We start from the raw sequence: 15,679 nt of genomic DNA, 5'->3' as shown, positions 1-15,679 counted from the left end.
GAGAGCTCGTGCGCATAGCCCCTGCTTCGACTCGGGCGGCAAAGACCTCTGCTGAGTGTCTCCAGATTTCGATCACGAAGACGACGCCGGAGCCAGTTTGGTGAGCAGTGTCGACAACGCCTGTCTTCAGCACGAGGATGGCAAATAGAACGCTTTGTCCGCATCTTTGAAATGGCCAGAGCTCGTCTTTGGCTGGTGGCTGGTCGTCAGGGTATCGAATACTTCCGCGTGCCGTATGCCAGCTTTCCTGGCGCAGAAAAGGTTCCTCTTCTCCCAGCAGCTGATGTCCATTCTCCATTGCCCGCAACTCATCGGCGTAGCGGCGGAGCGTTTCCACCAGGTTCACTTTACCTGGTTTACTTTACCTGGTTTCTTCGTCATAGTCTCGAATGTAGTAGAGGCTCCAGAAATACTAGTCTGGTCCGGTGGTGATGTCAGTCGTCCACGGTGTACATAAATGAGCTCTTTGTATGTTTTGCGCTTCTTCGTGCCTCTGGCCAATACTAAAGCTTACGCAGAGTCGACGAAGACAGCTGCCTGCCCACCGCTGTTAAGAGCTTCAATGTGTAAGCGCAAAGAGGAGCTTTCAGTGAGAAATAAATTGTAGGAGTACGAAGGTAGGGAAAATTTGGTTGCATGAAAGTCAATCCAGCTTCTTACCAGGTCATGTCTGGCGATGTTGGGTATGCATCACACTCAGTAAGTCCAGCCCTTCGGCCTCCTCGCCAGGCGACTGATTGCCTAGTTTCGGTAAATGTTTGCCCGCACACTCCGCAAATTTCGCCACATGCTGTGTGAAAATACACGACTTCCGCGCACAGTCTTGGCACCTTTCCCCCTACGTGCTCCGCGGCGTCCTCCTCTGCGCAGAGCGCTGCCGGGTGGTCATCGGGAAAGGTACACAGCTCTACGATATTGTACAGGCACAGTCCGCCCAACCCAGTCCCGCCGAAGAAGTCGGTTCGGTGCTACGTCGAGTCGATGGTGCAGCTGTCCGCCCACTTAACAACTCCGCTTCGTCCCCGTACACGGGTCGTTACTGCAGCAGAGACTGCGGACTCCACCTCCTCTGTCGAAGCTAGGCCACCTTTCCACTCGCCCGCAGACTCGACCTGGGGCAACATGGATTTGACATGAACGGCATTGCGAGTAGCACGACGTATATTGTCCCACTCCGCCCACCCTTGCGTTACTATACAACAACAGTGCTCCCTTGCGGAGCGCAAGTCTTCGAAGCAGCCTACAACTGCGACTTTAACAGGGTCACTGAGCTCATTTAGGGAGGGCCAGCGCCTATTAACGCCGTTAATCTATACCATCTTAGGCTTCTCTATGTATGTGGACCAAGTCTTTCGTTCTCAATAGAGCCCTTGTTGACTCGTTAGCATGCTGCCTACTACGGCTGGAGGAACGAAGGTCATTCCGCCGCTTTACTTACCTGCAGAGCTCTTTGCAATCTCAGGATCGATGTGACATGGGTGGACAAGATCAGGAGGTGAGTTGTACGTCCAGCTCCAATGACTGGACTCTACTAAGTAGCACCGTTCAGCGCCCTAGTAGAGACCATACTCGACGGCATGTTGATGACTTGCGCTAAGGGGCACTGTTCGTGGGATGAGTAGGCCAGTACATTCCAGGAGGTCGTGGCCTAGTTCCATCAAGACTAAAGTAGTTGCTAGAAAGACTACATGCACAAACGATCGTTCAGTCGGCTACATGAGGTTGTCCTTAATATTGCAGAGCCTCGCATCAGCTCGCATCTACGATCAATGTCGAGGATTCCCAAGGGCGGACAGCCTTGACGTGGGCCGCCGAATACCACGACTTTAAGTCTGCGTCATTGTTGGTCGCCTGCGGGGCCAACGTGAACCACGTCCGGAGGTCCGGTAAACGACAGATTCCGATCCTGCACCTATTACTAGCTGCGAAGTGCGTTCCTCAAGGCCTCTTAAAACTTCTCCTTAAAGCTGGAGCTAACATTAACGCTTAGGATGACGAGGGTTGGACTGCCGTGCACATCGCTGCATCGTGGCGAGATGAATCTTCCATTGATAACATAATCCAATTTGCGAATCAAAGCTTGAACAAAACGATGTTCACTGGCGACTATCAAACTCCTTAAGATCTGGCCAAGGCTGCCAGAGCTGGCGACCAGCTAATCCAGTTGCTCAGTTGAAGGTAGGGTAGCTCCACTGGCGGGGTAGCAATATTATAGCTATAGACTTTTGGTTCTAAGCGAAATACTCCCTGCTTCGCTTTTCACAATAGAAACGCTGCGATGGCATCAGTCACGTACCGTAAACACTTTATTCCTTTGGAGTCCAGTCCCAACGTTTTCACGAAGCTTATACACGAGCTAAGTGGCAGTCGAGACCTGCATGTCGAGGATGTCCTTACCCTAGAGGCATCAATGCTCCCACCTGCAACATTGGCGATGATTCTAGTTCTCCCTACGTCGGAGGCATATGAATCGCGAAAGAAGGAGGAGGACGCCGCACTTGAAGAATACCAAGGGTCGCCCGGCACTGGAGGGTTAACGTGGCTTAAACAAACGATTAACAACGCGTGTGGTTTCTATGCAGCTGCGCATGTTCTATGTAACGGCAAGGCCGCTGGTATGATCCGTGAGTGCCTCGTTGACTTGATTGCTGCGGCGAATCGCCACTGAAACTTGCCAGGACGAGATTCTGTTCTTGCGGGCGTGCTACGACTGTGTGAAAATAAAGACCCCGCCCAGTCCGCACGCATTGTGGAAGGGTCCGAGAAGATTGAGGATGCCTATAAAGCGGCATCGAAGCTATGCGAGACTGCTGCTCCTATCAGTGCAGAAGACGAGGTAGATCATCACTACATCTGTTTCGTGGAATTGAACGATGGTCGTGTATTCGAGCTCGATGGCGACCGAAAGGCACCACTCGAAGTGCCTACCTCTCGCGAAGGCTTTCCTCGAGACGTCCTTAAGCGGATCCAGACGTACACCACAGAGGCGGAGGATGCGGGCTTTCATCTCATGGCGCTAGTTCAAGACATGGAAGGTCAACCGCACGTGCACGGGCCGTAACTGCCTTGTGAATGCCTGAGGCCCCGACTATGAGTACATACCGAGACTCTTCACCATTTTCATTGACCAGATCTTAGATCTCATAGCTCACTGAAGCCGATTTGAAATTCTTTAGGCAGAGTTCTCTTTTACAAACGAATCGACCACTTCTTGAAGACCTGGCTTAGGCAAACCTAATCGATCATTCCATAGCCCGCCAGAATACTTAGAGTATTGATTGAGTCCTCCAACATTGTCTTGTAACATTGTCTGTTAGCATGTTCTTCAATCAGTGTAGAAGGTCAGTACTCACATATGTTTGCAACGAACATCTTGCTCATCCCAACTCTTGACTTTGGATCCCGCTCCACCGCTTCAATAGCCTCACGATGCCAATCCCCTACACTCTCATGCTTGACTTCAAACTTGTCCGCAGTCGTCTTCTCCAAAGCAGCAAGTACTTGGTTCTGCGTCAATGTAAAGCTGTTGACATACACATACCGATTCGCCGTCGCAGCCTGACACTCAGGAGACAGAACAGCAGCAACGGTCAAAGCAACCTGCTTCAGAGTCGTAGCCTCAAATTCCTTATCGCCTCCATCGAATATCACAGCTTTCTGCTCGGGAATGTTCCAGACCATAGGCGATCGTAGAGACCAATCGAAGAAGCTTCCGTTGATGATACATGTCCAGGAGATTCTGTCTTCCTTCGACCTCAGATACTTGACAATCTCAGGTTTCGATTTGACGATAGGGAGGTACTTTTCGAGAAGCTCGCTGTTTGATGTATCGACGCCGTATTCTGTCGGCAAGAATCGAACGACATCGCATTCGATGGCTACGTCGATGATTTGGCCCTGGTGGGCGACTGATGTTGGTGCCATTGTCGATACAACGGCATCTTGACCGGCGAAGATGCTTCGCAAGGAGTCGGGGGAGTAGTCTGATTCGAGAACGGTGACTCTGTCTGGAAAGAAGGATTTGCTTTTGTCTCGAGTGACGGCGGACACTTGGAAGTTCGATGGATGGGCGATCAGTGCTTCGACGATCGGACGTCCTATATTGCCGCTTGCACTGAGCACGATGACTTTCTTGATTGCTCTTTCTCCCATCTTGACTTGTGGTCTGATTCGACTTGTCAATTGGAAACCTGCTCACTTCGCCTGCTTTCTCGACTCAGATGCTTGGTGGTATGTTGACAGACGTAACGTCTCAGCTCGAATTGAGAAGAACGTTCATTTATCTCGATGACATCTCCGGCTCTGCATATGTTTTCGTCCCAGTTGTTCTCGGACATGGAAGGATTTATCGGGCTTTTGCGTTCTGTCGATGTTTAACGGACAAGCCGGCAGACCCTTACGCGTATTCGCTCGGCTGCGAAGGCACTGAGTTGAACACTTACCTCATGGAAGCTTTCCATAGCTAAGACCGATATGTCCTAAAAGATGCCCAACTACCCTGCTGGTGAGCTACGAAGTCGCCACAGTGAACGGCAAGGTGCGTTAGCAGGAATCATCATTGCCGTCTGTTCCGGGACTCGGCACGAGTGCAAATGTTTGAGAAGACTCAGGATCCGATAGAGTGTGCATGAGAACCATGTGAAGAAAGGTAGCAAGGTCGTTGACAGATCGTCAAGTCCTCATATACATCGAAATATTCATCATATATACAACAAGTCCAGAAGTCAAAGAGCCCAGAACATCATGACAGCAAGCTGTACAACAAACAGAATCCCAGAAGCGAAAGGTCATCTATTTTACATCCTCCACTCATACAGACCTGAGTCTAAGGCATCTTTGCGGCGAAGCGCTTGAAGTCGCGAGCGTGGACACCCTGGTTCCACGATGGCTTCGTGAGGTACGCAACCCACTGTTCGAGGTCCTTGAGGGTCCAGCCTTCGGGAAGATCTTTCGATGGGCGTTCACCCCACTGACTTTCGTCACTACCAGTTGGCGATGGAGCGCTGCTGCTAGTAGCAGTTGGTGTCTCAGATGCAGCCGGGGCTACGCTGGCTGGCTCAGAGTAAGCGGCAGATGTCGCAACGCTTGTGGCGGTAGCTGTAGCTGTTTCGACTGCAGTGGTTGTCTGGTCCACGGTCGTGTATGGGGTCGTCTCAACTGCAGCGGCTGAGGTGGTAGATGCGGCGAAGCTGGCGGACGTAGCTGGGGCGGAATTGTTGGCATAAGGGGCGGTCACGCTACCATATGCCGGAATTGAGCTTGCAGATACCGCAGCAGCCGTGGTACTCGCTGCGACGACAGACGAAGCGCTTCCAGTCTTCTCTGCGGCAGCTGTGCTGGACGGGGCGGCAGTCTGAGAGCCAGAGGCAGCACCACTGTAGAGGGCGGGACCAGGGATGGTGTAGCCACTGAGAGCGGTGTAGATGTTGATCAAAACACCTGGGTCATCCTCCTTGTAGAAAGTAGTAGCGAGAGTGCCGCTGGGACTGTCGGTACCAGAACCCGTGATCTCCAGGTTGACACATTGAGGGTAGTTCTGAGCACCATCTGCCTGGCCAGCTGAGTGAAGGGCGATGATTTCGTGACGAAGGACGTAGTTGCCAGCGGCGATACCAGTTGGAATGGTGACAGCCCAGGTGTTGTTGTTGGCGATGAGATCGTCTGAAGCCCACTTTCCTGGAGCTGAAGAGCCGTCGATGAGACCACCTTCGCTGATTTTGAAGAACTCAAGTGTGCTCTTGTCGACGTCTGCCCATTCTCCGGAGACCGGTGCGAGGTAGTCGAGGACTGGCCCGTGATGAGACTCTGGCCAAGTGTTCCATTGTAACTCCACGGTGCCACCAGCAGCAACCTTTGCCGCTGTACCACCAGGGGTGGCTGAAAGATGGCAGACGATGTCTGGGTCTGCGTAAGCAGATGGAGCGATGTAGCCGTTCGAAAGGTTCTCTGGGTCTGACCAGCCGGCGACGGTCGGAGGGGTGCTCTGGTATTGGAAGCTGGGATTGTACCCTTCGTAGTACGTGCCGTCAGCGACGATTCCTTGAACGAAGCCGTGTGCTGAGACGGAGGCGGCGAGCGAGGCCAGAACAGCGGTGGTCTGGATGATGGACATGGCTGTTGATATTTCGATGTCGTGATTTTTTGACGTTCCGGTTTTGGTGGTCTGAAAGTTGTGCAAGGTGTTGAAGGTTATGCAAAGAATGGACGTATCACCAGGATACAAAGAATGAGCGTGAGTTGGTACTAGACCAAGTGATGCACTGCACAGCAAGCAAAGAAGATGAAAGCCACTGACTTGAAGGGAGAGGGTACTCACGATGGAGAAGAGTCCATATATACGGCCAGATGAAAAAGGCTTAAGGCGCCAGTGTCTCCTGGTTCCACTCAATCGTATAGACAAATACACCACATTCACCACAGCACTTCGCTTGCTGCTTCCACCGTCGAGGCTCGGCGCTTGTCGATATTGAGGTGAAGTTGTCAGCGCCCATGTTGAAGGACTCGCCAAGCGACTATTTCGTATAAGTCGTTTCATGTCCGCGGACGTCTCAAGCGAATGTTGGCCATCCGCTATGTTGCACAGCCGACACGCGCTTGCAAAGAAGGCACTGCAAGAATAGATGTAGGTGTCTGAAGTACACAAGATCGCTGCAAGGTGTCATTGCCTGCATTGCCTTTTGCGCAGGTACCCGAGCACGTGGAGATTGAAGTGAACTTGGTCGCGGAAGAATTAGATGAAGGAGGTGAGGTCGGAAGGGAGAGGCGTCCTTTGCTGGCGCTTCGCTTGCAGCCGCTGCACGAAAATGAAACCGCGGATGCAGATGCTGTATGCGTTTGGCTTCTGGGCCAGATCCGACGAGCACTGTACAAAGATCATGTACGAGTGTCGCCGTGTCTATTGTCTGAGACCTCGATTGAATTGAAGGAGTTGATGTTCTCGATGGCCCTTTCCGAGATCCACGCGAGAGGAATGACAGGTTAATCTATTTGAACCACGCCAAGCTGTCATGGCCATCGGGCGTTACGAGAAGCGAGCACTGACACGCTCGAGCAAAGGCGGTCTGCTTATAGCCTGAAGTGTTGAACGCTGTGTGCAACAGCTCCGGCTTTTGCTCTTTGACATCATCTAGCGAACTGGTTCGTGAAAATATCTTCCTCCTTCACCTCCCGCAGTCCATTGAGTAGTTTGTGAGATCGCAGCCATTGCAACCAGGTGGTCCATTTGGTGGCGTCCATGAATCCAGGCTTGTGGCCATCGCTGTAATAGTGGTTGATGCTAGCCTGACTCTTGTGCAGGAAATCCTTGGACCTCTGCGGCTCTGTCACTCGATGGAGGATGTTCGTAACGTCGTGAGGGTGCTTGATGACATGCTCATATCCTTGCCGCGTGGCAGAGACAAAGGCCTGTAGGACCTCGTCGGATGGGCTTTTCGCAACATTTCGAGAGATGACAGGCGAGTATCCGTACGGAATATCGTAGTCTTCAAGCTTGAAATGCTTCGTATGAACTCCCTCTAGCTCCGCTTCAACGCCTTCCCAAGGCAAAAAGATCCACGTTGCATCGATGCGGCCGGCCTTGACCGCGTCAAACATGCTCAGCTTGCCCTCTGAGCGTTCGATGTGCACACTCGATCCCTGTCCCCCATCTTTGCCAATCATAGCCTTCACTATGGAATCTTCGTATCTAGCGTTGTAGCTGCCGTACTTCTTTCCCTCTCCCAACTCTCTCATACTGTTGAGTTTGGTCCCAACAATGGCGGATGCGTCTTTCTGGAGTATGGCATAGATGGCTTGTAGCTGCATCTTCCCGGTCTCATTGTACGCAATGCATGATTCGGAAGGGCATATGGCCAGATCGACCTCACCAGATTCCAACCTCTTTGCCGGAGTCTTGCTGTATTTTGCATCTGGTGGGAGGAGTTCAACCTCCAGGTTGTGCTCCTTGTAGAATCCCTTCTCTTTTGCGAGATATAGACCACTGTGGATCGTGTTCGGGGTCCAGTCGAGTGCAACGCGTAAGGTCGTGACTGGCATCGTGTCGAAGTATCTCGTAAATGTTGATTCGATGGTCCTAAGGTTAGCCTTTCATGCTCAGGAACGAGAGCAGAGAAACACGGAGCTCTCGATCTTGTCCTGCACGCTTGCCCCGCCTTAGCAATCATGACGAATGGCATACCAAGAATGACCCTTCCATCTCCTGTCCCTCATCGGCTGTTGAGGCGCTGCTCTTTTTACAGATGGCTTTTCAAAGGTGCAACATGTGTTCGTGCAAGTGGCCAAGATGCGCTGATGTTGCGATCCCAACGAGGCGTGTGCGGCTGCTCCTGCTGTTGAAGATATCATTCCGAATACGACCCGACTCCATTCACAGCATCGCAAGATCTTCGAAGCCTTGCTTGAGTCTCAACACGTGAGGGACGAGGTTGTTCTCACGGGAAAGCAGGCTAATCTCCGGCTTGTTGTCGCGCCAATACCATGTCTGTGCTTTCTGTTGGTAAATGCATCTCGTCGTGAAGGGCATCTTCTTCCGTCGAAAAGGTTCTCACTACCTAAAGCGAATCTAGGGCTCAGACGCGCGTGTCTGAAGGCAGCGACGATGAGATTCACGGTGCACAACATGCCAGATGCTCGGCGGACGCGACGCCAATCACCAGGCTGACACTTTCAACAACACGTCTACATAAACACAGCGAAGGCAGGCTGATCGTGACCCGGACATCGAAGCAATTACTTCTCAGATTCACCATGGTCCGATTCGACATCAAAATCTACACCGACACCATATGTCCATGGGTATGGCATATTGACAAGTCCGAGTAGGCCTTCTGCTGACCCTGCAAAGTGCTACATTGGCCACAAGTCGCTTGACAAAGCCATTGGCTTGTACAAGAAGACATACCCTGGAGGATCTCGGGATGACTTTGTCTTCACATTTTCGGTACGTCTTAGAGTTGTTTGCAATCTTTACTGAGCCACATCGGGAGCCTTGCTGACCATCCTGCTTTACTAGCCTTACTATCTCGATCCGACCGCTCCCAAGGTCGCGATTCCGTGGGAGCAACGCGGTACGGCAGTCCAACTTGACATAATCCACGACTGACTCGGCTTGCAAAGTCGTCCAGAAGAATGGCGACCACATGCTCCATGGCATCAGGACCCGCCTGGAGAGGGTTGGCCGCGAAAATGGCATCCAGTTCAACTTCGAAAGCAAGATTGGAAGCACGCGGGACTCTCATCGACTTCTCCAACACGCCCGACAGACCAAAGGACCTGAAGCACAAAAGCAGCTGCTGGAGGAAATCTTCGAATGGCATTTCGAGCAAGGTGGCGACATAACGTCCCACGAGGGCCTGACTAGGGCGGCCACGACTATCGGCTTGCCTGAAGACGAAATATCTGCATTCCTGCTGAGCGATGCTTATGCTACTGAAGTCGACGCTTTGGCTTCCCAGGCAAGGCAAAAGGGTGTCTATTCTGTTCCTACGATCGAGATCAACGGCAAAAAGATCAATGTTGAAGGGGCAGGTGATGTCTCTGAGTTCTTTGAGGCTCTCATCAATGCGAGGCCCACTGTGGAGCCCCACGATCGGTCGCAACCTAATTGAAGATCAGATGCTAGTCAAAGACTTGTATCTATCGTTGGCTAAGGTATCTGAAGGAAGTCCTCCTCCGCTCTATCGATGGAGCTCATACAAGAGAAATCCCACTCTTCAGACGCTCTCGCTGTATTGGCCTCGTGAGCTGGCTGACATGTATGTACCACACGATCTTCGATGGGATTTATTGAATACGTTCCTCATCAGTATACGCAACAATGGATGACAGCACTTGACATGCTGCCTTCTCCGCAGGACGAGATACCATACCGATGTAGGACGATGCCGAACATTTAAAGTTCCGACCCCGCGAAGCTCATTCACCTGCATGCTTGGAGGGAGCCTCCACACTCATACCAGTCGAATGATTCAATGGACTGAAGGCTATGTGAAGATAGCGGCGCGTCAAAACATCATGGAAAAGACAGCATGACGAATCCACGGACACCATAGCTGGAGCATATCTTGCATCTTGAGAATGAGTTCGACTAGCGCCATATCCCGTCATGCATGTGCTCAGGGTCCTTCTGGTGTACGATCTGCGCATCGTGACTGCGGCATGCAGTTGTCCTTTTGCTCTCCCGCTCTTACAGCACTGGAAGCTCTACAGGCATGCGGACTGACAGCTCTAGGATACCCGAGGGTTGGCCTGGAAGGATGATGACCTCGTCGTTAGAGTAAAAGGTAGGTCTGCCCAGCTCAACTTGTTTCTGAGTGCACCTGCATACCTTCTCTAGCGAAGAGCTGGACATCTCCCTCTGGACGAAACGGATCCGCATCGAGCTTGGAGAGCTTGGGCAACATGTCCAATCCTCAAGCAAACGAGTTCACGCCTCTGCTTCCTGCAGAGGAGCATGGTCCACATGAGACACAAGAGCAGAATCTAAATGCAACAAGCGCCGAGACAGACCGACTACTTCCAGAGCAACCAAGACGCAGGCAAAGCAGTGGACGAGGATCTCGACAATTAGCAGCTGCAGCAATCTTCAGTCGTGGCAACCGTGGATCGGTAGACGAAGCCATCTCATCAGCGATCGATGATGAGTACGATGGAGAGCAGCTGACGCGAGCTCGCTCGAGACTCAATTCGTATCCGGTCCTGCCAGAGCCTGAGAGCATCAAGAAGAAGGATGAAGAGACGATTCATACGATCGAACAGGTAGGGAGTCAAGAGCAGGGAGAGGAAGGCGAAAGAGATCCAGGAGACGATCCGAATTCAAAGTACATGCGCGTAGGGCCGCTGAGGTTTTGGTTGGTCTTTACGACAGTTCTACTTGGTACGGCAGCGAGGCGATCAATGGTAAGAATCAGAGCTGATTTGATCTTTCTCAGGCTACTTCGTTGCATGCTTCGACATCACTCTTATGGCATCGAGCCACCCAGTCATCACATCCTACTTCAACGCCTCAAACGAAGCTTCGTGGCTCACGACCGCCTTTATGATAACCAACACTGGATTCCAGCCACTCTGGGGACGTCTCTCAGACACGATAGGCCGCAAGTCCGTATATCTGATCGTCCTCGCAATCTTCGCATTGACAAACCTCTGGTGCGGTCTATCCAACAGCATTGGCTCATTCATTGCAGCAAGAGCCGTCTGTGGTGTTGGTGCTGGTGGCACCATGAGCATGGGATTGGTCGTGGTGAACAATTTGGTAAAGATTGAGCACAGAGGGACGTATATCAGCCATATCAACGTGGCTTTCGGGTTGGGAGCTGCGTGTGGTGCAGCTTTTGGTGGAGTCATTTGCGATTCGATGTAAGTGAGCAGAAGCTTTACTTTGGTGGCGAGGACTGACCAGATTACAGTGGCTGGCGATGGGCCTTCGGCATCCAAGTTCCCATCATCCTAGTCTGCGGAGCCTCTGCATTCTTCACAGTCCCGAACAAACTGGGACCAATGCTAATCACCAGATCCACAAACAAGCAAGGCGACAACCCAGGCTGGGCAGCCATCAAGAACTTCGACAGCCTTGGACTCGGACTTCTGGTCTTTGCCGTAGCCCTCTTCATCCTGTTCTTCAACATGGGCGGCAACGATCTACCTTGGAACCACCCAGTCATCATTGTCTTCATCGTCCTGGCCGTCGTTCTGAGTGCAGGCTGTCTCTGGGTGGAAAAGCGAGCGAAGCAGCCCATCATGCCACTCCATTTGCTGGTCACGCACCCGTACGCTAATCTGACATATGCGAACTTCCTGGCTGGCGTGGCGAGCAATACGGTCTTGTTCAATGCTCCGCTATGGTTCCAAGCTGTCGAGCTCAATACTCCTTCCGCTTCTGGTCTTCGACTTGCAGCGCCGGCGATTGGTGGTTCCATTGCCGGGGTTGTAACTGGATATGTGTACGTTGCCCGTTCCAAACTGGATGATGGCTCGCCAAACTGACCGTTCTCTCAGCATCACCTACACGCGAAGACTCAAGCCTATGCTCGTCATCGGCTCCATCGTCTACCTCGCCGGCAGCATCGCCATCTACTTCATGGACCGCAGATTCAACGAAGCCACCAAAATCGTTCTCATCACACCGACACCCCTGAGTCAAGGATTCATCTACCCAGGAAGCATGATGGCCGCTTTCGCGACGTCTTCGCAAGATGATCAAGGAGTCATAACCACGACTCTGTCCTTGTGGAGGAACCTGGGAATTGTCGTTGGAGTTTCGATTTCCAGCTTGGTCTTCCAGAATATGTTGAATGTACATCTGGAGAAGGGGGTGACAGGCCCGGATGCCGCGTATTGGATCGAACGAGCCAAGGATAGTGTGAGGGCTGTGGTGACAATGCCTGATCCATATCAGTCCCAAGGTGAGTTTCAACCGAGACATACGCATTTGCTCTGGATTGAGTGCTGACTTCGCCTGCACAGTTCGGGACGCCTACGCACAGGCACTGAAACTCAGCTTTATCACAGCAATCGTAGCGTCTGCCATACTCCTAATCGCGATGGTGCCAATGAAACTGCCAAGATTAAGGAGAGGCGAGTCCATGAACGTCGCGGGTGGGGAGTGAACCTTGCATCATGGAAGTAATCTGTTGGTGATCGACACAGAAAGAGAATGAGCGTTTCGTTGGGCGTGGGCGTCAGATATCTGATTAAAGGTCTTAAAATCACTCATGCAAAAGCTTAACAATGTACGAAAATTTCTACAACTTCGGCGGCACAGCCTTCTTCGTAACCTTCGCCCAACTCTCCAACGTGACATTGCCCTCGTCCTCCAACCTTTCCCTCAATGTCCGATAAACCCTCGGCAAATCCACTTCCTCCACCGCCTGCCCGTTCACAACCATATCCGCAATCGCCTTCGCAGACAGGTATATCTGAGGCATGCCATGACCCGAAAAGCCCGCGCAAATGAGCTGCCCAGCTTTGCCAGGCACTTCACCTATGTGCGGAAAGCCGTCGGACGAGTAGCCCATAATGCCTGTCCAGACTTTGTCGGTATAGGCGCCGCTGGATTCCCAGCCCTTGAAGTGCCGTTGCATGTAGTTATCGAAGTAGTGCTTGGCGGGCTCGATAAGTTTGCTATCGTCGGTAACGTTGTACCTGGATTAGGAAGTCAGAGTCGTTCTAGATAGTGAAGATGTTCACGAACCATTGATCTAGTTGGCTGAAGAAGTCTCTCCTCGCGCCTCCAACGACGATGCTTCCATCTGTGCGATGAATGAGGTAGTCATACTCCCCTAAAGTACCAGTCAGATCTGGAATTACCCCTGAAGCAGTGCTCGCTTACCTGGTGCTATCCGCAGAATATAGCTATTCGACAGAAAAGGGGCATCGACTTTCGGCGCAACAATCCGACTACAGATGCCTCTGACAGGAACAATGCTCTTCTTGAACTCCGGCAATAACGACGACGTATAAGCGTTGCTGGCATAAATCACTTTCGAAGCTCTTATAGAACCGCGACTTGTGTTCACGTTCCACTTCCCATTGTCGGCTGATGTCACAGAAGTCACAGGTGTGGTAGTCTGGAGATTGACCCCTGCTGAGACTGCCTTGGAAAGGAGGTGGAGCACGAGCTTGTAGGGCCAGACATGGCCGGCCGGGTATGAGAAGCAGCCCTTCGCGCCTTTGACGCCGGAGACCTGTTGAGTGTCATCAATGGTGATTATGTTGGAGCAACATTAAATGGCTTACCCCTTCAGCCGTCCTCGAATCACTGTAGAACACCCCGTCAGCGGTCGAAACACCAGCTTTCTTCAACTGTTGCAGTCCTCTCTTCAACTCTTGGTGCGCATCTTCGTAAAGACAAACATCAGAAGCCCTCGTAACGACGAAGTCGCAGTCGATGCTTTCCTTTTCGACGAGGTCTTTGATCTCCTTAACCTGCCGAGCTTCGAATGAGGCGACTTCTTCTGCAGCCTCCTTGCCGTACTTTTGCAGGGCGCCTGCAGCACGCATGTAAGGATCCGGTTTTAGGTGGCCGCCTTGTTTGTTGTCAGTCATCTTTGATAGAGAAAGAGTGTACAATTTCTGGTACCATTTCGTCCAGTCGCACCAGAACAAGCCTCTCTTGCCTCGACGATCGCGATTGACAGTGGCTTGTTCGATGCTTTGCTCTTCTCCAGCAAGTGATGTGCTATAGAGGCTCCTGAGTAGCCAGCTCCAATTATGACAACGTCGGCCTCAGACGGCAGCTCCTCGGTGCTGCGGTGAGTATCTAGTGGGTGAAGCTCCGTCCGCCAGAAAGGCAACGTCGACTTCTGAACTGGAAATGTCATCGTGGTGAGATCTTGGCCAAGAATGCCGTCAAATGATCGTCGATAAGAGTCCAGTATATTATGTGATCCCTCGTAGAAGATAATGGTCGATTGATGATCGAGCAAGTCGTTCAAATTGACCGCCGTCTCCACCTTAACATGCAGGTACTTACGGCTCAAAATCGGCCACTTCACCTATCAGGTTGGCCTATCTTCATTTCGCGGCTAAAGGATCAGGCAAGCTCAAGATATTGTGTACATCGGTCAGGTGATAGGTTTGAAGGTGTTGAAGAGGACTTGTTGCATTTTCGAAATAGACATTTGGTTTGTTACTTCAGCGTCGTTCTCTAATGCGAATGAGGTATCGAATGTTTTACTCCGAAGAAGCAATAATCTTGTCAGCCATCTCGGGCAAGCTGTCTGAGAGAACGTCCATATCGCCTGGAGATAAAGAGCCACCGGTCAGCAGGTCGTCTAATACAATTCGAAGAGAATCGTTTCTTACCAAATAAGTCCGTCAATGGCTCGCTCTCCCACACTGAACAGTATGCGCCCTTGAAGCCTGTTCTCCTCGCGGCCGAAACGTCCCACATGTGCTACAGCCTGAGTGTCAGCGTTCAACTTCTGAATATATCCCCATGCGTCGACTTACAGCTGCAGCGAACCAAGGCTTCCCGGACACACTGAGCTGATTCAACAGCGGTCTATATGCCTCCGGATCAGGCTTGCCTACGCCTCTCGTATCACACGAAAGCAAATTCTCCGCCGGCCAATCCAATCCTCCAGCTTTGAAGTAGCCGCCAACACGCGAGATGTCGCCCATGGTGAACCCGTAGACGGTAAAGCCCGCGTCTCTCAGCTTCTTAACACATTCCTTGGCCCCCGGTCGAAGCTCCATAGCCTTGTAGCCAACCATAATGACCGCGAGATCATCCGCGTTGGCGAACTTCCTGGGTTCCGGCACGCCAGCCTTGTAGACATCCTCCAGAAGATCGATTCAAAGACTGTGGCATAAGGGCGGTACAGCCCTGACATCGAAAGGTAAGTGTACTCTCGCTCTGCCACTTCGATCTGAGAGACAGTGTTAGCAAGTGTGGAGTCAATTCAAACAGACTCTGCCGCCATACCCAGGTGTAGCCAAAAAGCGAAGCCGGGCCCACGCCATGAGCTTTCAAGCGATCTCCAAGGCGCTCCTCAATGGCTTCGAAGAGCTTCTCGTAACCGACAAGGGTTCCGACAATGTCGAATACCACGTTCTTGGAAGATGCCATGGCGAATGAATGTAGCTTGTCCGAGCAGCTGACTGGGCCTCAGATTGTATTCTTTGGTATTTGGTTATATGCGCTGATCTTCTGGGTTCATGCCAACGTGACTCAGTATAA

General features: G+C 51.8%; 8 protein-coding genes across 8 annotated transcripts; 3 read left to right on the top strand and 5 right to left on the bottom strand.

Moving 5' to 3' along the window:
• Positions 1–2,296: 2,296 nt before the first annotated feature.
• On the top strand, positions 2,297–2,920 carry M409DRAFT_35027 (uncharacterized protein; the record flags this gene model as incomplete). The annotated part of the gene is made up of 2 exons (XM_033810340.1): positions 2,297–2,624; positions 2,679–2,920. Coding segments are annotated over 2 exons (570 nt in total), but the record flags the coding sequence as incomplete, so codon positions are not given.
• Positions 2,921–3,172: 252 nt separating this feature from the next.
• On the bottom strand, positions 3,173–4,152 carry M409DRAFT_28128 (uncharacterized protein; the record flags this gene model as incomplete). The annotated part of the gene is made up of 2 exons (XM_033808891.1): positions 3,173–3,297; positions 3,354–4,152. The coding sequence occupies 2 exons, from the start codon at positions 4,150–4,152 to the stop codon at positions 3,173–3,175; spliced, it is 924 nt and encodes a 307-aa protein (XP_033662283.1).
• Positions 4,153–4,825: 673 nt separating this feature from the next.
• Positions 4,826–6,112, bottom strand: M409DRAFT_69757 (lytic polysaccharide monooxygenase; the record flags this gene model as incomplete). Its single annotated transcript, XM_033818424.1, has 1 exon — positions 4,826–6,112. One exon carries the CDS (start codon positions 6,110–6,112, stop codon positions 4,826–4,828), a length of 1,287 nt encoding a protein of 428 aa, XP_033662282.1.
• Positions 6,113–7,122: 1,010 nt separating this feature from the next.
• M409DRAFT_69756 (uncharacterized protein) lies at positions 7,123–8,034 on the bottom strand (the record flags this gene model as incomplete). The annotated part of the gene is made up of 1 exon (XM_033818423.1): positions 7,123–8,034. One exon carries the CDS (start codon positions 8,032–8,034, stop codon positions 7,123–7,125), a length of 912 nt encoding a protein of 303 aa, XP_033662281.1.
• Positions 8,035–8,745: 711 nt separating this feature from the next.
• On the top strand, positions 8,746–9,605 carry M409DRAFT_28125 (uncharacterized protein; the record flags this gene model as incomplete). The annotated part of the gene is made up of 4 exons (XM_033808890.1): positions 8,746–8,793; positions 8,843–8,938; positions 9,011–9,065; positions 9,115–9,605. 4 exons carry the CDS (start codon positions 8,746–8,748, stop codon positions 9,603–9,605), a joined length of 690 nt encoding a protein of 229 aa, XP_033662280.1.
• Positions 9,606–10,398: 793 nt separating this feature from the next.
• On the top strand, positions 10,399–12,605 carry M409DRAFT_28124 (uncharacterized protein; the record flags this gene model as incomplete). Its single annotated transcript, XM_033808889.1, has 5 exons — positions 10,399–10,873; positions 10,929–11,355; positions 11,406–11,939; positions 11,995–12,401; positions 12,463–12,605. The coding sequence occupies 5 exons, from the start codon at positions 10,399–10,401 to the stop codon at positions 12,603–12,605; spliced, it is 1,986 nt and encodes a 661-aa protein (XP_033662279.1).
• Positions 12,606–12,740: 135 nt separating this feature from the next.
• On the bottom strand, positions 12,741–14,318 carry M409DRAFT_69754 (uncharacterized protein; the record flags this gene model as incomplete). Its single annotated transcript, XM_033818422.1, has 5 exons — positions 12,741–13,140; positions 13,190–13,277; positions 13,328–13,682; positions 13,735–14,024; positions 14,078–14,318. 5 exons carry the CDS (start codon positions 14,316–14,318, stop codon positions 12,741–12,743), a joined length of 1,374 nt encoding a protein of 457 aa, XP_033662278.1.
• A 352-nt stretch (positions 14,319–14,670) lies between these two features.
• Positions 14,671–15,568, bottom strand: M409DRAFT_28122 (uncharacterized protein; the record flags this gene model as incomplete). Its single annotated transcript, XM_033808888.1, has 5 exons — positions 14,671–14,738; positions 14,803–14,893; positions 14,950–15,247; positions 15,322–15,368; positions 15,425–15,568. 5 exons carry the CDS (start codon positions 15,566–15,568, stop codon positions 14,671–14,673), a joined length of 648 nt encoding a protein of 215 aa, XP_033662277.1.
• Positions 15,569–15,679: the final 111 nt, after the last annotated feature.

The sequence above is a fragment of the Zasmidium cellare genome (assembly GCF_010093935.1).
Source record: "Zasmidium cellare ATCC 36951 unplaced genomic scaffold M409scaffold_41, whole genome shotgun sequence".
In the NCBI taxonomy this organism is placed as follows: domain Eukaryota; kingdom Fungi; phylum Ascomycota; class Dothideomycetes; order Mycosphaerellales; family Mycosphaerellaceae; genus Zasmidium; species Zasmidium cellare.
Note: the sequence above shows the minus strand (reverse complement) of the source record. Positions and strands in the feature narration are given on the sequence as shown.